The 26302-nt window shown below is 32.3% G+C and overlaps 1 protein-coding gene across 1 annotated transcript; it reads left to right on the top strand.

The window, feature by feature from the left end:
- Nucleotides 1–4558: 4558 nt before the first annotated feature.
- LOC130939629 (uncharacterized) lies at nt 4559–8417 on the top strand. The gene is made up of 5 exons (XM_057867718.1): nt 4559–4790; nt 5294–5466; nt 5926–7708; nt 7798–8169; nt 8266–8417. The coding sequence occupies exons 1-5, from the start codon at nt 4559–4561 to the stop codon at nt 8415–8417; spliced, it is 2712 nt and encodes a 903-aa protein (XP_057723701.1).
- Nucleotides 8418–26302: the final 17885 nt, after the last annotated feature.

Genomic DNA, 26302 nt, shown 5'->3' with positions numbered 1-26302 from the left:
TTGAGACATAAAACACACAAACAAACAGAAAGTAACAATCTAGATCTGGATCTCAGATCTAGATCTCTTGAGACAAAAACCACACAAACAAAAAGAAAGTAACGACAAAGGAGAAGGGATGCAAAGGAAAGGAGAGAAGGTAGGTGATGAAAAGAGAAGGATAGAGAAAGGATTATGACCGGCGGACAGAGAGAGAAAGTGGTTGGTGAGGGTGAGACACTGGGAGGAAGAGAAAGGAAAGAAAGAAAGAAGAGTAGTAGAGGAAAAGGGAGGGAGGGGGAGGGGGAGGGAGGAGGGCCACCGCAGCCCGGGCTGAAGCGGCGGCGGCGGCCCTCAACTGACTTTACCTGTTTCTTTTTGCGCGAGAGAGAAAGAGGAAGTAGCGTACCATATATGAGAGAAACTTATTCATGTTATAAACTCTGAATGATACTAATCAGTCGTGTTTGTATTTGAGGATAATTAACGCAAAGGTTTTCCAAATTATGACTATCTTTGGCTCCATAGAATTTAACCTCAAACATTATATACATAAAAATAATAAAATTATACATATTAAATTAAATAAAAATAATTTTAAATAATTATCTTTCTAATATTAGTCAATTAATTATTATTTATCACACTACAAGAAATTCGGATTGAGGCAACTTTTCAAAAACGTTATGCCTATAACAAAAAAAAAAATGATGTCTTTGATTAAAGGCAATATTTTGCGACAAAACGCAATGTTTTTGGGAAAGTTGGTTATACGGCCGTTATTTTTGGTCTAAAACAATATTTTTTTGCATAAAAAATCCTTTTCGTGACAACCTTTAAAAAATGTTGCATTTTCTATTAAAAAAATAACTTCATGTAAGGGTTGCTTTAGATGACCCAAACACAACGCTTTAATAAAGATTTTATTGTAACACTTTTTACGAATTGTATTTTCTAATACATAAAACAACACTTGTCCAAGTTTTTTTTAAGTTACCTTTTTATATATCTAAAGCAATACTTGTATAAATTTTTCTAGTTGTTTTTTGACTTTTTTCATACACCTAAAACAATACTTGTCTAATTTTATTTGCAGTTGTCTTTTTCTAATACCTAAAGCAACACCTTATTGAGTTTTTCTTAGGTTCTCTTTTTTATCTCTAAAGCAATATTTTTTTACATTTCTTATATTCATAAGACATTTGAAGGATATATAGCACCTACACACTAATAATATTTAAATATTTAAATTCAATTTAATCAATATAGGAAGAATAAGCTAATATATATTGCATATATATAGAAAGGTATTTCAAGTGCCAATTAACATACTTGCTAAGATACCAAGTTAAATAAATAATAAACATAAATAAACATAATACATGTTTTTCTCATTTGAAACCAAAGACTTTGTACTTTACCATTGTGCCAGAATTGCTTTATTTCATGAAACTTTATCCAACTATAGCCAAATCTAAATGGACAAAAAAACATATTACCAAAAAAATCTCAACAATAACATGTATAGATAAATACATTCAAGTGTTACAACAATTTAACACACATATACATAATCATCATTTGGTATATAAGTCAATGGAGGAAAATGTAGATGATTCATATTTGGATCTTGTGTACTATTTGCAAACAATTACTTAGATTGCAAGACAAAAAGCGCTTCATCAATATCCATATCAAGAGAAGTTTGTTGCAACATAAGTTTCACAATATCTTTCGATCATTGCATCTTTTGCTTTGTGCCATCTAGTTCAGTTTTTAAGGATGTTACCTTCTCTTTACTTTGTTTCTTAATTTCATCTATTTCTTTATTTTCCTTCATTACAAGAAATGCACTGAGTACCGTTGGATTTACCGTCAAATTTATCAAATAAATTCACCGGTAAAAAGGTTACCATCAGATTTACCGTCATCCTTGAGTTAACGGTATAAACGTTGTTGGGAACTGCTTACTGCACGAATTTTTTTGTCCGACGCTAATTACCAACGGATTTTTGTCGGTCTTTTCAATGAATTTCGGCAAGATTGTGTTGATGGATGGTAACTTTGGCACCATTTCACGTGTTTAGGCGCCAAGTTATCGTCGGATTTATCCGACGGTAAATCCTATAGTAATATTTTTTATTTTTTATTTTTTGGCAGAATTAGTAGACTCTTTTTAACAAATTTGTTAGTAGAAATTTAAAGTTAGTAGAAATCAACAAATTATTTTATTAAAAAATAAATGGTCTGAATACAATAAAATGTCACAGATATAGAATACAATGAAGTAAACAAACAAAAATGTATAAAATCCTAACCCCTACAGATCCCGGTAATGTTTGTCGTCATCGTCGTCAATGTCGTGGTCCCCTTGTGAGGCGGCAGAGTAGGTGTTACCATCAGTGCCCCACCAGCAGCGTTGCCGCTGGAACCAGCAGCGCTGCTGCCTCCAGCACGCATCTGTTGGATGTACTCCTCCATTTGTTATCGTAATTGATCAAGATGCTCTAGCTTCTCCTTCAGATCCGAGATGACGGCAACGCGTGCGAGAACATCTCGATACCTCTGCTTAGACTGCTTCGCTTGCTGGTGAAGCTCCTGTGTTAGCTTCTGCACCTCCTCTCTCAAGTTGACAACTTCCTACAGATTAGCAGAGCTGGTGAAAGAGGCAGAGGCAGAGGATCGAAAGCCCTAAACGTGAAGGAGCGGAGGCGACTAGCGAAGAATGACCCCAACCCGAGGCGGCGATTCTGGTGGGGTTTAGAGGCGGTCTCGCTTCAAATCCTATCAAGATCTACCACTGAGGTCTCGAAGCTGGATTCGTCATCCCACTAGGTGGCTGAGATTGCTGGGTTGCGGCCTCCAACCTCTGCGTGTACTCATCCTGTGTCATACATGTTAGTTGTGATTAGGATAATAGTTAAATAATTGACTTTAAACCAAATAAAGTTGAAACTTAGGATTAATTTAAACTCACATAATGGGCCGCAGACCGCTAGTCAGCAAATCTCTCCTTATTTGCCTTCAAAGTATGGGTATACTTGAAGGTCTCCGCCAGTGTCATCTCACGATCCAACGACTGAGACTACAAATTAATATATCAACAATAAAATTAACAAACAAATTAAATAATAACAGACAAATATATATGAACCAAATTCTCATCTGGATGACGGGCAGTGGTGGAGGGGCATCCTACTCGGGCACTAGAGGAATCACCCACCGCGGGGTCTATCGACGTCGTCGCTACATCTACAGTGGGCATAGCAGAAGGAGGCACTAGTTCAGGTTTGAAACCATGATGAATTGCTGGTCTGCTGGACCCACCTGTGACGTCACAAGGGTCGACAGGGTATCCAGAGTAGAGGGTGATGATTGGGTAACCCTAGGGTATTCGGTGGAAGCCCACACTCTACCACGACCACATGACCCACTCGACCTACCTTTGCTACCTGTCGTCATGTCTGTATAGCGAATATATTAATAACATAACAAACACCAATAAATAATAGCATAAGAAGAAACTCAAGAAATAACAAATAATTCTAAAGATAACGAGGGGTTCAAGTGTCGCCGTCTGACGAACTTCGCTAACGGGACTTCGCCTAGGTGGTTGAGGTATACGAGTCAGCGACCTTCATGATGACGAAGACCAGACTGGCAAGAATTTTGGTATTGTTTAATATTTTAGTAGTTCCTTAAATTAGTTTTTACTTTCCTTTTTTATTATCAATTTAGTTGATTAGTTAGGAGAGTAAATATTAGTTTGGTTTTCTGTTTTAGTGGATTTAGGTAGTTAGAATAGGTTATATTAAGTTCTGAGATTGTTGGAAAATATTGGATGGAACCCTTCAAGGGTGGCTAAATCTAAATTTAATGAATAACTCTGCCAAAATTTTCATAACATTTTCAGTGAAATCGAAAAAATTACAATTATGATTTCAAATTTACAATTAAGATTTTAGTTCATTATTATATTTTTCTGTCATTGTTTAATTTATTCGTTTATTTTATTAGTTGGTTGATATATTAATTTGTAGTCTAAGTCGCTGGAGCGTGAGGCGACACTGGCGAAGACCTTCAAGTATACCCATACTTTGAAGGCAAACAATGAGAGATTTACTGACAGGTGATTTGTGGCCCATTATGTGAGTTTAAATTAATCCTAAGTTTCAACTTTATTTTTTTTAAAGTCATTTTTTTAACTATTATCCTAATCACAACTAACGTGTGTGACGTAGGAGGAGTACACGCAGAGGTTAGAGGCTGCGGCCCAGCAATCTCAGTCGCCTAGTAGAGCCAACGACGCCGGCTTCGAGACCTCAGTGGTGGATTTCGATAGGATTTGGCACGAGACTGTCTCTAAACATTACAAGAATCGTTGCTTCGGGTTGGGGTCGTTCTTCGCCAGTGGCCTCTGCTCCTTCACGTTGGCGGCTTCCTCTGCGTCTGCTTCTACCACCAGCCCTGCTGATCCCTAGGAAGTCGTCATCCTAAGGGAGGAGGTACAAAAGCTAATACAAGAGCTTCATCACTAGCAGGTGAAGCAGTTTGAGCAGAGGTATTGAGAGATTCTTGCATGTGTTGCCATCAGCTCCGACCTGACAGAGAAGTTAGAGCAGCTCGATCGGTTGCGATAGCACATGGAGGAGTACAACCAATAGATGGGTGCTGGAGGCCAGCACTACTGCCAGTTCCAGCGGCAGTGCTGCTAGTGGGGCACCAATGGCACTATGGCAACACCTTCCGCCGCCTCAGCAGGGGGACCATGACGCTGACGTTGACGATGATGACGAAGACTACCGGGATCTGTAGGATTTAGGGTTTTATACATTTTTGTTTATCTTTACTTCATTGTATTCTAAATTTGTGACATTTTATTTCATTCAAACCATTTATTTTTTAATAAAATTATTTCTTAATTTTTGGCGACATTAAATTTCTGCTAACAATTGTGTTAACCATGGTTCTGAAAACCGAACCGGACCGGCCGATTCAATCGGAAAAATCGGGAACCGGTCACCTAACCGGTCCGGGTAAGGTCAGAAACCGACTGGCAAAAAACTGGTGAAAAAATCGGTCGAACCGGTGGTTAACCGGTGAATCGGAAACCGTCCGGTTTTTTCACAGTTTATTGGTTTGAAAATTAAACTTCAAAACGGCGTCGTTTTGAAGGAAAAAAAAAGAAAAGGGCTATCTTCACTCTTCAGCCACGAACCCTAAATCGGACAGGCCACAGCCACTCACCCTCTCACCCTCTCACCCTCTTCAGCCACAGCTACTCAGTTTCTCTCACCCTCTCACCCTCCGACAGGCCACAGCCACTCATCGCCGTCGCACCACTCCTCCATCGCCGTCGCAGAGCTCCGGTCCTCCATCGTAGTCGCCCAACTCGCCACCTCCACCGTCGCCCTCTCCTCCATCGCCGTCGCCCAACTCCCCACCTCCACCGTCATCGCCCAGCTCTCCACCTCGCCCAGCTCGCCAGTAATACTCTTCCTTCCACCTCGGTTCATGTATGTGGGCATGATTATGTTCATGGTTCTGTTCTTGTTCCTGTTCTTCTCTATCACAGAAAACATGTTGCTCTCTGTTCATGACTTCATGTTTATCTTTGATGTTTCTGTTCCTATATCTGTTTAATTTTGATGCTTCAATTTTTTGCTGCTTAAATTAGGCTAAAGATGTTTCTATTCATGGCTTGTCCCTCGAGCTCATCCCACCCCATTCCCCAGAATCTCCATTTTATCTGTTAACATTGGACACTGGATCCGACTTAATATGGATTTAACTGATTAAAATTCACACATGATAAGAGTCTTAAATCTTAATATGGATTTTGAGCTGTTTCATGAATTTTGCTGCTTCGTGAATCTTCAGTTGATTTCTGTGACTGTCAAGCTGCATGAAGTTGATTTCTTGTCTTTGATTTTCTGATTGTTATAGATGGAACATTCACAAAGTAACTCACAGCCACAAGATAATGCTGTTCAAAATTCTCAAACTGGTTCATCCAGAAGTAAATCTGATCCAGCTTGGCAGTATTTTACAGTGAAGTATGACAAAAATAACAAGGCTCAATATACATGTATTTTCTGCTTGAATACTTACAATGGAGGGGGGATTCATAGAATGAAATATCATCTTGCAAAAATTCCTGGACAAATTAAAGTTTGTAACAAAGTAACTGAAGATGTTGAACTTCAATTCAAAAGGCTTTTAGAGGAAAACAAAAAAAATAAGGCAGAAAAAAGAAAATTTACATCTGATTGTTATGATGTGGAAAGTGAAAGAGAAGCGGAAGAAGAGGGTGAAGCGCCTAATCCAGTACAACTTCCGGCTCCTGTAACAATGGGAGACAAAGGAAAGAGAAGAGCGATTGCTGCTACTCCAATTGGAAGTTATTTTAAGGAAAGGACTACGCCAGGCTCTCAACCAGCTTTGAAAAGTGTCTTGGCCAGTGAACAAGTTAAACACAAGGTTAAGTTGGGGCTTGCAAGATGGATCATTGATGCACAGATTCCATTTAATGCAATTCTATTGCCTTACTTTCAACCTGCCTTGGACGGCGTTGCTGCAATTGGTTCTAGTTTCAAGGGACCGTCGTATGACGAAATGAGAGTTCATTTGTTGGCCGATCTTAAGAAGGAGTGTCAGTTGCTTGTTGAAGGTTATAGGAGCTCGTGGAAAAGGACTGGTTGTACACTGATGGCAGATGGCTGGACTGATCAAAGGCAGCGTACGTTAATTAATTTTCTCGTTTATTGTCCTGCTGGTATGTCATTTTTTAAGTCTGTTGATGCTTCTGATATGATAAAAACTGTCGATACCTTGTTTAAATTGTTTGATGAGGTTATTGAGTGGGTTGGGTCTAGTAACATTGTGCATGTGGTTACTGATAATGCTGCGAATTATGTATCTGCTGGAAAACTCATTCATGAAAAGTATCCAAACATTTTTTGGTCTCCTTGTGCTGCTCATTGCATCAATCTTATCTTGAAAGACATAGCAAGTCTTCCTCACATAGCTGACCTTGCCTCTCGTGCTTCAAAAGTGACTGTGTTTGTTTACAATCATATGATTTTCTTGTCATGGCTTAGAAAAAGAAAAGAGTGGAAAGAAATTGTTCGACTAGGAGTAACACGTTTTGCTACTGTTTTCATTACTTTGAAAAGTATATATGATCATAAAGAAGACTTGCAATCATTGGTGATTGACAAATATTTCACTTCTCATAAATTATCCAAGAGTGTCAATGGAAAGATGGTTAGTTCAATTATCTTGGATAGTAAGTTTTGGGAGGATTGTTTTACTACTGTTATGCTTGTTGGTCCTCTAATTAAGTTATTGAGACTTGTTGATGCTGATGAGAAACCTTCTCTGGGTATCGTGTATGCGGGCATGCAAAGAGCCAAAATTAATATCAAGACAATGTTTAGAAATAGGAAATCTGCATACACACCTTATACAAGTATCTTGAAAATGCGGTGGGATAAGCATTTGAAGCGTGACCTTCATGCAGCAGCATACTTTTTGAATCCAGATTTCTTCTATAGTGAGGGTTTTGTTGAGAAGGCAAATATCTTGAGGTCTTTGCTTGATTTATTTGATATTGAAATTTTTTGCAATGACTCGGTTGCCGCAATGCAAGAGATACAGTTGTATCGAGATCGAAAAGGAAGTTTTGGAAGGGAAAGTGCATTGAAAGCAATTAAGAGACTTGAACCTGGTAAGTATTTATATTTCTATGTTCAATTTACTTTGAATGTTTTTTAAATATTGAATGAGAATTGATGGTTGAATTTTATATTCTGGTAGGTGAATGGTGGAGGCTACACGGTGAGAGTGCTCCTAACTTGCAAAAAATGGCAATTCATCTTCTTCATCAAACATCATCTTCATCCGGCTGCGAGAGGAACTGGAGCCTCTTTGAACAAATCCATTCAAAGAGGAGGAACCGATTAGAGCATCAAAGGCTAAGTGAGATTGTTTATGTCACTTATAATCTACGCCTTCAATCTAGAATGCATCGCAAGAAGAAGAATTATGATCCAATTGACATTCAAAGCATTGACACAGTAGATTTTTGGGTAATGCCGGATGAAGATGATCCTGAATTTACTAATGGAGACATCGAAGGCATTGAAAATTTAATTTATACGGATAATGCTATGCTTTCATATCCTAAAGGTGATTGAAATATCAAAACTTGTTTTATTTCCTCTCAATATCTGATGTAAAGTTGTAACTTTAATTTTTTCTTGGTTGTCTATTTTATTTTATTAGATGGAGGAGATGTGGAACTTGATGTGGATTTCCCTAATGTTGCTGACTCTTCAAATACAGCTTCTTTTGGTGGTACTTCTGATGATGGTGGCTTCGAATTACCAGTTTATGATGGAGATGTTGGAACACTTAATGATAATTATGATTTTTGATGAGTTGCACCTTTGATTAGTTGAAAATTTGCTAGTAATTGTATCTTTTGAATGTAGAACATTATGGGTTTGTCATTATGTACGTTTTATTTTTTGCTTAGTTATAAACTTTGATGTTTGAAGTTGTTTGTGAACCTCTAATCTTAAGTAATGGATAATTTATTATGTGAAATATTAAATTTTATTAAGTTATAAATTATTGAATTTTATTAAGTTTAATAATTTTATTTAATATTTAATTAAACCGGTTGAACCCCGGTTCAACTCCGGTCAAACCAGTGAACCATTGAACCAGTGACCTCACCGGTTTATTGACCGGTCCAGTTCTCGCAACCTTGGTGTTAACAAGAGTCTCTTAATTGTGGCTTAATTGCCAAAAAAATTTAGGACTTATAAATTTAACATTACTGTCGGATTTACCGTCGGATATACATAGTGCCTAAACACATGATATGGTGCCAAAGTTACCATTGCATAAATTAGACGGTAACCACCAACACAATCTCGCCAAATTCGTTGAATAGACCGATGGAATATCCGGTTGTAATTAGCATCGGACAAAATAAATCCGACAGTAAACAGTTTCCGGCGTCATTTATACTGGCAACACAAGAAGGACGGTAAATCCGATGTTACTCAATATTTTTCTTGTAGTGTATTCCAACGGTAATTCCGACACAAAATTTGGCGCATATTTGTTGTGGTTTCTCGGCAAAATAAAGTTACCGACGACTTTACCGTCGGAAGCGACTATCTGTCGGTAATTATTTGGCATGACGAGTTCCACATCAAACCCGTCGCTAAATCCGACAGTAAAGTTGACGCTAATGTGCGATGCTAAATTCGATAGTACTTAATGCATTTCTTATAGTGCTTAAGAGAAGTTTTTATAATAGTTCTTCCAAAACATCAAACTCTTCTTGGATTCTCTTTACCAAACATTTTGAAATGCAGTAGTAAGAATTTCTCCAACTTCTTGGAGATCATCAAATTTATCCTATACACACAAATATATTATATACCTATTTTTAGTGATAAAAATTCAAACGAATTAATCTAATAACCTATTGACAATTATAAACATAAAACAGCAACCCAACACCATTAAAACAACATATATATATATATATATATATATATATATATATATATATATATATATATATATATATGCAAGTGTTTGAACATCTCTAACTATAAACGTAAAACACCAACTAAAATATTATAGATAAAGCACAACATAGCAACCAAATTAGTCACAAGGACAAAATAATATTACTTGTGTTTCTAAGATAATTAGAGTTACAACCGTAAGCACAAAATAACAATCAAGAGAAGAAAATTATAGACTAATTTACAACGACAATTTATATTTCTACATCAAATATTTTTTCTTTTAATCCATTTCAAGTTGCAACAAACATTTCAGCTTGATTTGGTTTCTCTTTGTTCTCTTTTTTCTCATGCTACAAAATAAGATAACGATTATAAAATTATAACATATAATAAAATTAGGTAAAAATCATGAGTAGAGAATTTTAACATAAACGTAACGTTACCAAATCAACACGCACTCTTACAAAATTGATTGGTTTCATTTTATGCCTCCATTATTGCTTCTTGCGAGTTTCAAAATTTACAACACACATGATCTATGTTTAACATAAACAATGGTGAAATAAAATATAAAAATTGAAAGACAGTTATACCTGCTCATATCAAATAATAATAATAATAATTAAAATTCTCTAACTCACTTTGATAGTTGGAATACTCCAATATGTAATTAGTTTTCGAAATTAGACTTCTAAAATTTTCAAATGACGATTCACCAACATATCCTCATATTTTTTAGAATATAGTTTAAAGTATTTCTTCTTGATTCTTGTTTTGTAACGCTATCATACTCTTTGAACACCGGTCATCACCTATAGCTTTGAGATTTTCGGAAGAATAAACTATGACTACAAACACATTAATTTCATTATATCATATAAATAAAATATTATAAAATATGGCATAAACAAAAGGATAAATTGAGCTTACATAAATATACTTTCATATGCGTTTTTTGATACCGACTATGCTTTTTCCATGATGAATCCATCTCCTATAACCATTAACAAATCTAAACGCAATCAAATGGATATAAATTGTTTGCCTTTGGTGCCACGAAAAATTATAACACTTTATATAAGAGCATAAGATTTCGTCTCCTTGCGAATTTTTTATAGAATAAGCAAAATCTAACAAATCATTGACACTGTTATTAAACTCAATTTTATCTTTCAGTAAACTCATTAAATCTTTTTCTAAATCTTGAAAAAACGTAATTATTCATATATTGTTATTACTATTTAACTAAGCATGTAAAATTCTTCAAATGACACACAATAATATTATTATTAAAATTAAGAAAGAATTAAATTAGTTATTTAAATGTAGATTAAATATCAAAATACTTTCAATATCAAAAAAATTAATTGCACAAAGGTACATATTATAATATGTATGAAAGCATACAAATATAAAGTAAGATAAAAAAATTACGAAGTCATGGCTCAACAAATTATAATCTTCAAGTCTTAGAATGTCTACCAATGTTTCTTAAACTCCTCTGAAGTAATCTTTTTCTGTAAAAGAGTAAAAAATAAAATTTACATTATTTTCTATAAACTATTTAAATCAATCAAAGTGGCCAACAAAATAAATAAACAAAAAACAATAATCGATTCTATATGAATTACTTAACTCAACGAATTACGAAAACTAATTATTCTATAATTTATATTAAAAATGAAGGAATTAAAGAAAAAAAATACTAGAATCAACGTGAAAAATCAGAGATTATTGAATCAGTAACAACCAGCATCGAAAATTGCACCTCAGTGAAAAAGCTATAGAAAATCTGAAATTCAATAAAAAAATCAATTAAGTCAGTTTAAACAAATTGAAATTCCAAACTCAAGAATAATAGTAGCATGCTTAATTACCTATGAACTAAGACCAATACTAATAAGAGAATCCTAATTTTAATCTAAATTAAGCTGATCAGCAAAAATTAGTTTGACTAAATAAAATTACTAAGTAAGAATTAAAATCTAACTAAACTATAATGAATTAAATCAGAGAACAACAAAACAGGTTTTTTCAAAAACTTAAAAACTGAAGAACGGAAAAATAAGAAGGCAGAGATGAGAAGGTTGCAGCTGCATTGTAGTGTTTCCATATCAATAGAGCGGCGGAAGAATGATCGCCATGTTGCGTCAAAGCTCGCTAGCAGAACAGAAGTTGCTATGGTTTTGCATCTCTGGTTCGTGAAGAGGAGGAGGTGAGAAAAGAGAAGAAGAGGAAGCATGAGAAGAGAAGAGAGAGAGGTTTCTCGTTAGTGGTGGTTCGGCGCAGAATGAGGAGCGCATTGCACCGTTTTCGTGGAGAAGCGTGTTTGGAGAATAGCACTGTGCTGTTGTAGTAGAGGAGAGCACCGCGTGTCGAGCTACTGTCGCCATTAGGTTCGTCGATTGGAGTTGGTAGTGGAAAAAGGGTGCGTACGTGGGTTACAAGGTTATATTAGGGTTTAGGTTATATTGATTGTTCAAATAAACTAACGATGAAATAAATCTGTTTTTTTTTTTAAGTTATTTGGAGAGAAAAAATAGGTAAGAATATAATTAAAAGTTTTCTCTAAAATTTTTAATTATAAATAATTTTAGGTAACTTTTTATAAATATTATTTGTTCGATTTGTTGACAACTCTTATAAAAATATTGTATTCTTATTTTAAAATGGCCTTAAAATATTTATATTACAACATCTTGTAAATGTAATTTTAAATATTAAAAACAATTATTTTTATGGGTGGCCAAAATTTTGTTCAAAGGCAATTCGCCGAAAATATTGTCATTGTCCATCTAAAACAATTTTTATTAAATATTGCTTTAAATAAAAGTTATCTAATACAAAAAAATTTGTAGTGTTATAACACCATCCATCAATTTAAGGCATCACCTCAATAAAATCTAGTCAGACTACATGATAGCCCACCAACATTATATTATTAAAGCAATAACATCCAACAAACAAGTCAAATCCGCATCAGAAGCTAAAACAAAAAAAAAAGAAAAAGATTAAAGCATAGAAAGTTATCATTATTTCAAACCACCATTCCCAATCCTGTTTTAGAAAACAAGTATAACCCCTTTTGCATGAAAGCAAAATCACCTGAAATTAAATCGCCTCTTAAACCAGTCCACAGATAATATCAACCCTTAAATGTTTTCAAAGGAAAAATATAAAATGGAGCACAATATGATGAGGAACTACTCTGCCAAGAACTATTAAATTAGATTCAGGCATATGAATAATTTTTTAATAATTTTTACAATTCTCACCTTCGCACATTGTTTTGAACTTATCTCCATGCTAATTTTATCTTATGGAGTACATTATCCCACATGTTGATATAATGGGACCCTTGTGTCTTCATTTAATCAATTATTAATATAATAAAAGTATGATAATGTGTTCCCATCAACTTGAACATTACTGAAGGAACATCTTCAGTGCTTCCTAGTATGATATTATCCAAAATGATAATCCTTTTTATTATTGAGATTATATATTCCTTTTTATATAAATATAATTATTTTTTATTTGGCGAAAATTAAAAAAAAAGGTAAAAAAGCAAAAAGGAAAAAGAAAAAGATTGATCGTATAATCCTTTCTAATAGTATGAAAAAGTATATTATATATATATATATATATATATATATATATATATATATATATAATTGTTTCAGAACGCTCCAAAAATTAAAGAGGAAATTATTAATCATTGTGATCAGCTTAATTATATATGTGCATTTTTTTATATATGAAATAAATTATTTTATATATTTTATCTGAATTTATTGAATTATTGAGTTTGAATTAAACTTAAATAATTAATTCATGACATTTTTACTCTTATAAATATAAAGTTTGAGAAATATATGATCATTTTAGAGTACATTTATATGTTTTATTTGTTTGGATGGAAGAAAACAAAGAGAAATTAAAGAAGTAGAGATTGAGTGAGGAGAGGAGAGAAGAGAGAAAGAAAGGAAGAAGAGGAGCAAATTGAATGCTTCTTGAGTTACCTTGTTTGAATGAAGAGAAATTAGAAAAGAAAAAAAAGAAGTAGCTAGAATATATAGTAATATATTTTACTTCCTTTCCTTTATGTTAGATATATAGGTATTTATGTAAAATTTATATTTTAAACCCAAAAGAGATTTTTATATGATTGATTTATTAAATATATAATTTGTTTATTTATATATTTTTACTTAATAATTTAAACTTTTAAGATAAGTAGCTAGAGTAATATATATTTTACTTTCTTACTTTTCTCTCATTTTACTTATTTCCATTAACAAGTTTTAGGGTGTGTCCAAGAGAAACTTTTTTAAGTTTTAAACTTTAACTATAGGTTAAATTGGTTAACTATGTTCTTGTAAAAAATAAATAAACAATAGACTTGTCATGTGATAATATAATGGTTCACAACAAGTAATTTATTCTGTAATCTTTTGGAGTTACATTCCAGATATGTTTAATATCTTGCGAACTGTATAAACTATTATTTAGTAATTCTCATATTTAACAATTAAGAAAAGTAGTTATTTTTAGGTGTTTGAAAAGATTGTTAGGATAATGTGTGAGTATGATTTATCCACCATGTCTCTATTGTCGCTCTTTGTTTTACTTTTATATGCATATATGCATCATTATTATAATGCTAATGGGTGAGGAGAGTGATCGCACCATGCCACTAAATCATATAATATCGAATATAATTTACTTATAAAGAAACCAAAAATCTCATTAAATCGACCATATTGGGGTTATTCAAGTGTTTACGCAAACTTGTTTCCTTTGGTAATATGGTATCGGTACAATTACTCTAGTCAAATTAGTTAACTAATTCATTCATAACGAAGTTCGGAAATGTAAAAAATAATCATTATCTTAAGGACTTTATTGAAAAACAACTCAAGCCCAACCCAATAAGGAAAAACTACATTTAAAATTGTGGGCCTCCATCAACAGCTTCAGTGGTGCCGGATTCCATCCACTGGCCCAGCGGCCCCACCAAATAATAATAATAATAATAATAATAATAATAATAATAATAATAATAATAATAAAATTAATAAAATTAATAATTATTATATTATTATTAATTTATTATTATTATTATTATTATTTCTTTATATATTTATACGCTTTCTATGTCAATATTTTTCTTAAAAAACGTCTCATCCTATTCAAGTTTAATCTTATTAAATTAAGATTCTTTTGCTTATGTTAATAAGTAGGATAATACAAGAAAATATGGATTAGGCCAAATCCTACCAAAATGGTCCCCTTAATACAATTTTTATATTCAATAGAAGATGGTTAATTGGTTATGTACAAATTTATTAATGAGAGTCATAGCAATATCAAAAATGACAGGTTGTTTAGAAATTTAATGGTAGAGATAGGATAAATTATCACTGTTAAAATGAGCTAAATTTAATGGTTAGTTCATTTATTTATTTAAATAGGTAAATTTTATCTTTAAAATTTAACGGCTAAATTTAATGGTTAGTTCGTTTATTTATTTAAATAGGTGAATTTTGTCTTTGAAATTAAGTCTGTTTAGTTTTGGACTAAACAAGATGAATCCGATTAATCTAAAAAAAAATGACGGGTTAAACGGACTAATTTGCGAGTTAAACGGATGACCCGTTTATTTTTTTACATTTTTTTAAAAAATAGCACTTTTAACCGATATTTCTCTCGATTCAACCTGAAAATTCGACCTATTAACTAAAAAAAATATTATTTTTAATCTAAAAGTAATATTTTTTGTCAAAATATTTTTCAGAAAATAAAATAAAAAGATAAACGGGCTGTCCCGTTTAACCCATCGGACTGACCATAAATGGTCAAGAATGAAAAATTATAACTCACAAATGAAGCGGGTTTAAACGTTCCAACACATTTAACCTACGAGTTTAACGGACTAAACTTAAATAGACCGGACTAACCAGTTTGACAATCCTAAAGATAATTAGTAAATAGGAGTTAACTGAGGGGTTTATTAGTAAATATGATAAAATACTGATTTAGATTTTTTTTTTAGTATTTTTTAACATGACAAGTTAAAGATTAATCCATCATAAATTAAATTTTTATTTAATAGTTTGTTATTAATTAATAAATTACTGTATATACAATATAAAATTTAAATTTCTAACATTTATTTAAACGAACGAGTAAATTAAATTAATTACTATTTTAGATTATTAATTAGTATGATATAATTATTTAGGGTATAAATATATAAATAAATCTATACTGTTGTAATAAGAGAGTGAATTGTACCGAAAAATTAGGGATCATAGGATCAAAGAATATTCTCCCTTTATTTTACGAAAAAAAAAGAGAAATAATTTAATATTTAAATAAATAAATAATCTCTTTTTTAGGTAATCACTTTTTAAAGGATCTTTTAAAAAAGTAAAAGTAATTTAATGTTTGAATATTTTATATAAAAATATTTTTTTATTTAATAATTATATTTGGGTATAATAATATAAAAATATTTTTTTATTTATTTATTATGTTAAAAATATTTTTTTAAGTAAAAAATTTGTTTAAAAAAGATGTAAATTGTAATTTTTAAAAATATATTTTTTATTTTTATATTATTTTTATTTTTATTACTAAAATTTTGTCAAATACACTAAAAATTACAAATAATTTTTTTATCAAAAAAAAAACTTTTTTTTTAACAACTTAATAGTGACATTATAGTTAACATATAATAAAAGAAAATAAGAAAAGTAAAAACTAACTAATTATATACATCATATTCTCTTTGACAAAGCAAAAAGAGTGACCACATCATTATTATTATCTGAAAATTTGTTGATCATCTAATTAAACTTTAATTTTTTATAATGTTTACTTTAAAATTAAAATTCATATATTTAAAATTATGATTTGAATTTTATTTTTTTCTTCTACTTGAAACAACAAAATTAGAAATTATTTCTAAAATGTATTTAGTACTTGTTTGGGCGCCATTATTTTAATAAAAAAAAAATTTTAATGAGAAAATATTCTTTTTTATTTTTTAGCGTGTTTGGCAAATTTCTAGTACTAAAAGTAAAAGTATTAGAAAAATAAAAAAATATCTTTTTTAAAAAGCTGTAATTTACATCTTTTTTTAAAAGATTTTTTTTTAAAAAGGATATTTTTCATGTAATAAATAAACAAAAAATTACTTTTATATTATTTACCCACATATAATTGATAAATAAAAAAATTTTTTTGCATGAGATATCCAAACATAAAATTACTTTTACCTTTTCATAAGATTTTTTAAAAAAAAAATAACTAAAAAAAAGATCTTTTCTTAAAAACTCACCCAAACAAATCCTTAGGCGATATATGAGAATATAATCCAACATAAATTTTGAATTTAAATAAAATATGTAAAAGACTAATAACTATTAATTAAATCATCTCCCCTTTAATCTCAGCTTTAATCTCATAATTTTTTTTAGCACTAGTATTATTTGTGAGTGGACAACATAAATTAAAAGGAACCAATGAACCATGGTCTTATCCCAAGTTAGGTAATCAACTATAATCACATTTTGATTTTAGGCATCCACTTTAACAGACAACTAGATTTAGATATGTGCAATGGATGTAAATTAATATTATAAATTTTTTGTTTATAATTTTTTAAAAATAATCTATATAATTCTTAAAACAAAAATTATATCATAATAAATTCTATGAAAATAATGATAGCAAAAAGTGATTTAGTTATTTATATTTTGTATATTAAAGTATTTGCTTTAGCAAATATTTGAATTTGTGAATTATATTTTTACACAGTCACATAAAAAGGTAATCCCTACATCCTTACAGAATTATAATTAAAAATAAATAACAAAGTTCGTCATATATAATTTTTTTAGTATTGTTGTATTTGATTATTTTGTATATATAACACTAAATAAATTTATAAAGAAAATACAAATTATGGTATAATTTTGATCTTGTGCCAAAATTAAAAGTAGTTGAAAAACTTTTTGACAATAAAAAATTATAAAATTGATGAAGTAATAATGCAATAACAAGAGTAAGAGTGTTGATTATAGACTATAATAATACATCATTTGAATATTTATAACTAAAAATTATTGTTATTATTACAATTTTAATATAGACGTAAATTATATTTAACTATTATTTTATAATTAAAATATTTAATGATTCATAATAAATTTAATTAATTAAAAGAATAATTTTTTTTGTAAGAAAAGAAAAATTTTCAATAAAAGATACTCATTTAAAATGAGTAACATGATCTAATAATAAAAGAATTAATAATTATTATTCATTTAAAATAATTAAAATGATATAATAAAAAATAATTATATAACATAAATTTATTTTATAATAATTTAGTATATATTAATTTTTATATAATAAAAATAGATGTTATTTTCAAGAAAAATATATATATAAAATATATATATATATAAGAAAGGAAAGTGTGGAACTGTCCATAGCACAGTGAGGTCAAAAGCGTAACGATTGGTCATTGGATGCTACTATCATGGTTTGTATGTATTCTTCTTGAGTAGTGTTATTCCCATGAAGTTATCATTCGCTTTCACTTCAAACTTTCTTGAACGTAACAAAGACGATAAAGCATTCCCATTATCAGTACCTTTCCTTTCCTTTCTCCTCCTTCTCCTCCTCTTTTTTCTCCCTTTTCTCTTTTTCATCACCATCTATCATCATTAAAACTTAATTTAATAACTGATAGTATACAATTTTTTATCTTAAATTATTTACACCCGTTTTTATAGATAATTATTTTTGTTATTGTACCATTTTAAAATTATCTTATATATATTAATAATATATTAAAATTAAATTGTTTATCATAGTTATTTAATTTCTTTTTCAAACGTAAGTGCTAACTAAGTGCTTAAAGAACACTACTAAGCATGAAATGGCAACGACAAATACATTGTATTCTATTGAGATCGATATAAGATGGCAGATTATAATCGCCTTCTTGTGTAGCAAGAATATAATATGCATGGCAAGTTGGCAACCCATTTTATTTGTGAATGGGTCAATGGATGGGGTGAGTACTATGGTTTCTTTATAGATTTTCATATTTATCTGAATTATCAACAACAATAATAATAATGTGCGGTAGTGGTTGCTATTTCATTTTCTTACTAATAATAGTAAAAATATCACTTTCTAAACACATTAATGTTTCTCAATAATACAAACAGATGACATGCGAGATGACATGATTGAAGACCAAGTGCCGAGTCCATCCTCTGAAAGCAGAGAGCAATTCAATTACAAAGCCGTGGATATAGGATCGGAATTATATGATGTCATAATTAACAAAACTTTTTGGGGCATTATTGTTGAGGTATACACAAGTATGAGATATCAAGCTTTATATTGGTTAATAATGGATTATAAGTCTAAACTTTATTATTTAAAAAAAAAAAAACAAATAGAGCTCAAGACATAAATGGAGTGAGCAAACAGATAAAAACCAATTGTTCTTGCGTGGTTGAACTGGGTATGGCTCATCTATTTCGACGGTCGATTCCGAACTTTCTCTCTTGAGTCCGAGTTTTTTGTCCAGAGAATATGCTTTGATGTATAGAAAAGAAAATAAAGAGAGGAAAGCACTTGCAAAAGATACTCCGATACTTAAGTCAGTTCAATATATTTAGAAAAATCCTGCCTTGATAAGAATGTCTTACCTTCTTTATATGCGAGGTCAAATTTAAAAGTTGCATTTTCAAAATTTATTTGCATTGAAGAAGATTGATATTATGTCAGGACATTATGATATTTGTTTTATATATGAAGCCGAATTATAATCGTTGGAGCAATTCATAATGTAAGGCCGAGTTATAACGCTCTATCTGAGCTATAACGTTTGAGACCGAGTTATAACATTTGATTTTATAATAACCATATCATATTCCCCAAGATTGGCCTGATGATTTTTTAATAAAACAAGTTGAGGTTTTTGGTAAGTTATAACTCGACGAGTGTGACGGTTATGGAGCCTCCAATTCAACATACTTTATTAAAAAAAAATAAAAGTTAGAGGTAGCAATAAATGGTTAAAAGAAAAACTAAGCAAATGAAGAGAGAGAGATATTAAATGGCATTTAGATAAGTGTTTTGGCTTTTTCACTTTTCAAAGTCATCAGTATCGTTTGATGTGATTGATGGTATCTACCATGATGGAACTGAACCGCTTGGTTAAAGCTGATTTTAAATGTGAACTTGGAATTCAAAATGACTTTGTTTACAGGAATTCATTTCTTACAAAACATGTGAAAAAATTTTGATAAAGATATGAGTAAAAGAGGTAAGTATACATTTCTGTTTTATTTGTTTCTTTTCTTCTTCTGCTTTTTGTTTTCTGGTCCGTGGACAATGGATTTTGAAAAGGAGAAAAAGACAGAGATTGACTGATCATATGAGTGGGTGAGTGAGGATGTGAAGATTAAGGGTTCACTGTTTGTGGATAAGGAAAGTGTCAATAAGGTGGACGTTACAAAGATAGTGAGGGAGGGTTCTAGAGTCCGGGTGGAGTTGTTACCATGTTCTAGGGCAAATCGCGTGTTTCATAGGGGAATGGGTATGAATTTTTTTTATATGCATAGTTGTGTGTTGGAGAAATTGTGTGTCAAGCTCCCATTTACAAGCTTTGAGTGCAATGTCCTAAACCAATTGAATTGTGTTCTGTCACAGCTTCCCCCTAATGGGGGTCTTTCTTGCGGTGTTTTGAGATTTTAATGGAGTATCTCGAAGAAAAAGCTTCTTTGGAATTGCTTTTCTCCTTGTTTCAGGTGAAGGGTGTTTGAAAAGGGGTTAGATGAACTTGAATAGTACACTCGGCTTTGTAGTTTTTAAGTTGTATAAGTCGTCCTTCAAGGATTTCAAGGAGATGTTTTTAAAAGTGAGAAGTGCAGAAGAGATTTTTTTCATTCTATTTGGATGAAAATTTAGGTGAAAAGTTTTCTTTCTTTTGGTATTCTGAGCCTCAACATATTTTGGGTTTTGAAAAGATTAGTCAGAAAAATAAGTATTTTATTGAGTATTTGGTTGAGGGTATTGACAAAAAATATTTAATTTCGATTTTTGATTTACTTTCATGGGAAGAAGATAAACAATCTGTAATGAACTATTTGGGTAAGATTAATCAGTTATGAAAATTATGTTGTTGTTGATCCGAGTATTTTGCTAACAATGGTTTTTGTTTTTACTAAAGGTTTCGCCCGCCAGTTTAAGAGCTCGTTTCAAAAGTAAAAACATTGAAAAGGAACCGTGGTTTAGGAGGTGGGAAAGGTGAGGTGGAACAACCTCGGCCAAGGCGAAAGAAAGTCATTTTTAAGAAAAGAAAATCAGACTTCACTGATGCTGACTTATTAAGAGACTTATCTGAGAGGGGGAAGGAGATACCTCTAGAGGAACTTACTGCTTTTGTGGATAGCCAAAAGAAGCTTCATGGTTTCGCCGGTGATATTGATGGGTCCACTTTTTGGGTGAAAGAGTTCCCTTTTATGGTGGTGACTGACGAGGCTTGTCAATCATCGGCCGATGTGGCCCTGGCAAATGAAGTTGGAGATGTTGCCATTGATCAATTCATGTAGGTATATTTTTTTTGGCTTGTTGCTTTTGATTTGATGTGGAATGATTATGTTCTTGTTATACTTTAGGTGGTTGGCTTGCGCTTGGAGAGTTTTGGTAAGAGCCAAGAAGTGAAATATAAAAAAATGGTAGGGCAGGCCGAGGAGCCTAGTAAACTGAAGGAAGAGTTATCTGTAAAGAAAAATTTGATTTCGGAGCTAGAGGCTAAGCTGCTTAAAAAAGAAGAAGAGTTGAAATTGATGAAAGATAAGTATGATAAAGAAGTTGAGTCATTAAAGAAGAAAGAGGCTTATCTAAATAGTATGAAGGATCAAGTGATTGAGGTCATTGTCAAATTAAAGGAATTGGAGAAAAGTAGGCAGATAGAGATTCTTGTTTCTTTTGTCGAGGGATTTGAACGTGCGGTTTTTATAAGCAAAATTTTTAATGACTGACCACGATTTTTTTTTGATGGAGCTAGGGAAAGTTGTTTAAGATGGAGCCTTAGTTGATGATGAGGAAGAAGCTGAGGATGGAGATGATAATTTGGGTTAATGGTTGTAGTAGTTGTGTTTTGATAGTTTGAACGTTTGAACCTTGTTCTTCACTAGTTTTTGGTGATGTTAAAAAAATATTGATATTTTTCCGAGTATAATTTCTTTTGGTATAACACTTATTATGTTTTGTGATCTGATAAGTATTTTCCTTTTGAGACTTGAATAGTGTGGATTGACTGAATGGAGAATGCAGGTTTTCATGTTCTCTTGATAGATTATGTTGTTAGAAATTTGACTGACAGCTATCATTGACGATAGTGTGAATTTAGTTCCAAAAATGCTAACATTAATGGATTGGATTGTAATGCGAGTTAGAGCGTTGGTCTGATATAATATTTGCATGACATAAGTATTTGGATAGTTATATCTCGGCGAGATATAGGTTGGAATATAAAATAGAAAACATAATTAATAAATAACACTCGTGTCATAATGGACATGTATGTAACATTTGTTTTGACCTTTGTTTACAAAGGTGCAGGTAGGCTAACCTCGTTAAAATCTCTCCAAGAAAAACTCTTTTTTTAGGAAAAATCTTGTGAGTAAGAAAAAGAGTACTAGCATGTCCCTGAAGCTTTAAATATGAGATACTTCATGTGTTGGGTAGGGTCGTACCATTTAAGGATTGTAGTTTGTATGCACTGTTTTCTAAGGTTTCAATAACTTGGAAAGGACCTTCCCAATTTGCGACTAATTTTTCATGTGCTGGAGGTCGTCTAGATTGTTCGTTTTTCCTTAGTACTAGATCGTTGACTTGAAAAGATCAGGGATGAACTTTTTAGTTGTATCGCCGAGCTATATGTTGTTGCATAGCTCGGTGTCGGAGGGTTGCTGTTTCTCTGATCTCTTCTATAATGTCTAAATCAAGTTGACGAGTAGTATCGTGTAAATGTTGATCGGTGAGTTGAGTTTGGAGGGATGATTGAGAGACCTCTACAGTGATCATGGCTTCGGATTCATATACCAATCTGAAAGGTTTTTCCTTGGTCGTTGAGTGGATCGTAGTATTGTAGGCCCATATGACTTCTGCTATTAGCTCGGCCCACAATCTCTTAGCAACGTCGAGTTTTTTCCATAAGGCATGTAGGATGACTTTGTTTGCCACCTCTGTAAAGACATTTGTTTGCGAGTGTTCTACGGAAGAGAAGTGTTGGACGATTTTTAGATTCTGCAAAAAAGATTTAATTTTTTATCAGCAAACTAGTGACCATTGTCAGTGATAATGTGTCGAGGTATGCCAAATCTGCATATGATATTTTTCCAGACAAAATATATAATTTGTTGGGATGTTATCTTTGCCAAAGGTTGAGCTTCAATCCATTTTGAAAAATAATCGATGGCGACTATTAAAAATTTTACCTATTTAGGGGCCAAAGGGAAAGGGCCGAGGATATCTAGCCCCCATTTATAAATTGGCCAGCTTACCTTAGAAAAATGTAACACTTCAGTTGGAACATGCGTTATTGTAAAGTGATTTTTACAATTAGAGCAAATTTTTACTTTAGTATTGCAATCTTGTTGTAATTTTGGCTAGAAGAATCTGGCACGCAGTATCTTGGAGGATAAACTCTGGGCTCCGATGTGTATTCCGCAGATATCTTTATGAGCTTCTGATATAGTTATGTCGGACTCTGACCTAGATAGGCATTTTAGCAAAGGACGAGAAAAGCCTCGTCTGTATAAACAGTTATCAAGTAATGTGAAGCAAGATGCTTGACGTCGGAATTTCCGAGCATTAGTAATGTTTGCTGCTATTTCTCTAGTTCTAAGGAAGTGGATATATGGGGACCGCCACTCTGCATCCTGAGTTAAACTCAACACTTCTGTTAGTTCAATGCTTGGTTTAAGCAATGTAGATTGATATAGGGAAGAAGTGCGTGATTGTACACTGGAGAGCTTAGACAAGATGTCAGCTCAGTGATTTTGTTCTCTTTATATGTGAAGGATTTCAAATTTTGAAAAATTAGAGATAAGAGTTTTAACAATAGCTAAGTATCTTGCCAACAACTGATCTTTTACTTAGAATTGATCATTTACCTGTTGTACAACCAGTAAAGAGTTGTAACACCCTAAGTTAAATTCTATCTTTGAAGGCCCTTAGATAGGGTGTCACCCTTGATAGAAAATCAATAAACTCAATCGTTATGCAAGGAAGGAGGAAAATACGCATGAAGTTTTGCGTAGCAATCAAATAGCACTGAAAAGACAGAATTGAATAGACTCAAAGAAGTTCAAGCAAATAGAATAACAGCAAAATTCCCAAGAGTACGATTCTAAAAGAAGAAAGTGCTTAAAAGTAATTATGACAAAAGGAAAAGAAACCAATTTATCCTAACTAATTTCGTCGAAAAAACTCCCGTCCTTGTGTCATATCCTATCCTTGATTAGGACCCTTCAGTCTTTCATGAATCGGGGGACTAGCAGTCCTCTTCCAACATTTTTCCGTGCGGTGCAGATATGATTCCATTGTGTGGGGTGAACTAAGATCTGACGGGGTGCCGAAGTGGGGGAATAGGGCACGTACTCCACCTTTGGACTTCCGCAAAAGGTCAACTCCTCCTCTGGATCCTCCTCTATTAGGTCCTCCTCTTGGCTAGGGCTGTCGAACTCCTCTCCTTTTGTCTCGGAATCTGATTCGAGATATACCACCTCGGGTGACCGTTTCTTGAGTACTGAAGTGTTCATATCTAGGAAGGTTACGACAGGCAGTTGGGAGTCTCTTTCTACGAAATCTCGACCTAAGTAGACAATTTGGAGCACGGTAGTAGTGGTCGTAACTACCCACGCATACTTCAAAGGATCATACTCAGAAGTTACCCTCGAGAGGTGTTGCATCGTCTCTATCCGCCGTGCCATGTTCTTCTGGAGATAGTATAGAAAAAAGAAGGGATGAGAACTTAAAAAGTCTTAGTAAGAGTGCTATGAAACACCTCCATATCTATCCCCAGCCCACATGCGGGATTTAAAAATCATATGGCATGGCATGTATTATGAACCTTTCTTGTAAAACGTAAAATATAATAGGCATAAAAGAAAAGCATGTAATATTGACATAGGCAAGTCAAATAGAAAGGATAATAACTTATGAAACATCAATATAATCATAACTTAAGAAAGTAACCATAAAAATATCATTATAATCAAACTTTCCTTTATACTTCTCCTTTCTTAACTTGTAGCTTTTATGGAAGGTATTGAGTTCAAACCGGTATAAAAATGGGAATCCCCTTTCCTTACCAAAGGTTCTTATCCCGAACGTTTTGGCTATCGCCTTTCCTTACCGAAAGATCATCTCGATTGATCACTCTTTCTTACCGAGGGATCATATCGATATCTTGTCTTTGGGGGTTACCTTCCCTTACCGAAGGATTATTTCCTCAGTTCAATTAACAAATGGGGTTGTTTAGGCATACACAAGAAGGAAATCATACAAGAAGAAAATCATGCAAGAAGATGGACAAATATGATGATGAAAGGGACATGTGAAATAATGAAACCCTACTTATATGGCACTGAATATGCATGTACTCTCTAATTAAAGAGATAATAGCACAAATTGAAAGATCATATTAAAGTACATAAAATAGGGCATTTTAATAATTGAACAAAGCTTTATAAAAGGATATGTACTCTTCACTCAAAAGGAATATTAATAACATAATGGCATTAATTAAAGGATCATATAAATGCTCATAATGAAAATAGGGCATATTAAATAATTGAACAAAGCTTATAAAAGGGTATGTACTCTTGACTCAAAAAAAAAATATTAATAACATAATGGCATAAATTAAAGGATCATATAAATGCTCACAATGAAAATAGGGCATATTAAATAATTGAACAAAGTTTGTAAAATGACGTGTATTAATGGCTTAAAAGGAAATGGATAACATAATGGACAAACATGATCTATGTGGATAAAGGAAAGAAAAAAGATGAATAATGCCATAAGACACGCAAACATGATAACATGCATAGATGGTAAAAAATAATAATGGAGCAAAATACATACAAAACATAAAAGTAAAAAGAATAATTTCCTACTCTTTTTCTAACGCCTCTTTATTGCCTATGAGCTTGCCTCTTGTATTTGCACACATAATATTTTTGTAGAGAGAGAAGGGGGAGGATTAGTGTTTGAGAGGGATGATCTTCTACCTATTGGTATACCCCTATTTATATACTTTTGGTAGTAGGATGGTTGGGATAATTTTAAATTCAAAAGAAGGGTGGTTATTAGATTCCTATCCATAACTCAAAATTCTAAGCCTACCTCCTAACTGATTTTCAAATTTCGAATTTAATTTTGTTTTTAGAAGGGGTGAAGGGCGATTGTTACATTATCACCCCCGTAAGAAAAGAATTTGTCCCCAAATTTCACGTCCTGAATTGGTCGATGAGGGTTATTAGATAGCTTTGGTGTCCTGTCGGTAATCTCTTACTGTTGGAAAGGTAATAAAATCTCATGATGATCGTTACCTGTAAACTAGTCCGGAAACTTCTGTCTCATGTCCGCCTCTATTTCCCATGTGTAGTCCCCTGAATTGTCACTACCCCATGCCTCTTTTACCAGTTGTATCGTCTTGT

This window comes from Arachis stenosperma, chromosome 7, assembly GCF_014773155.1.
Source record: "Arachis stenosperma cultivar V10309 chromosome 7, arast.V10309.gnm1.PFL2, whole genome shotgun sequence".
Taxonomy (NCBI): Eukaryota; Viridiplantae; Streptophyta; class Magnoliopsida; order Fabales; family Fabaceae; genus Arachis; species Arachis stenosperma.
The sequence above is the reverse complement of the archived record's forward strand: the minus strand, read 5'-3'. Positions and strand labels throughout refer to the sequence as shown.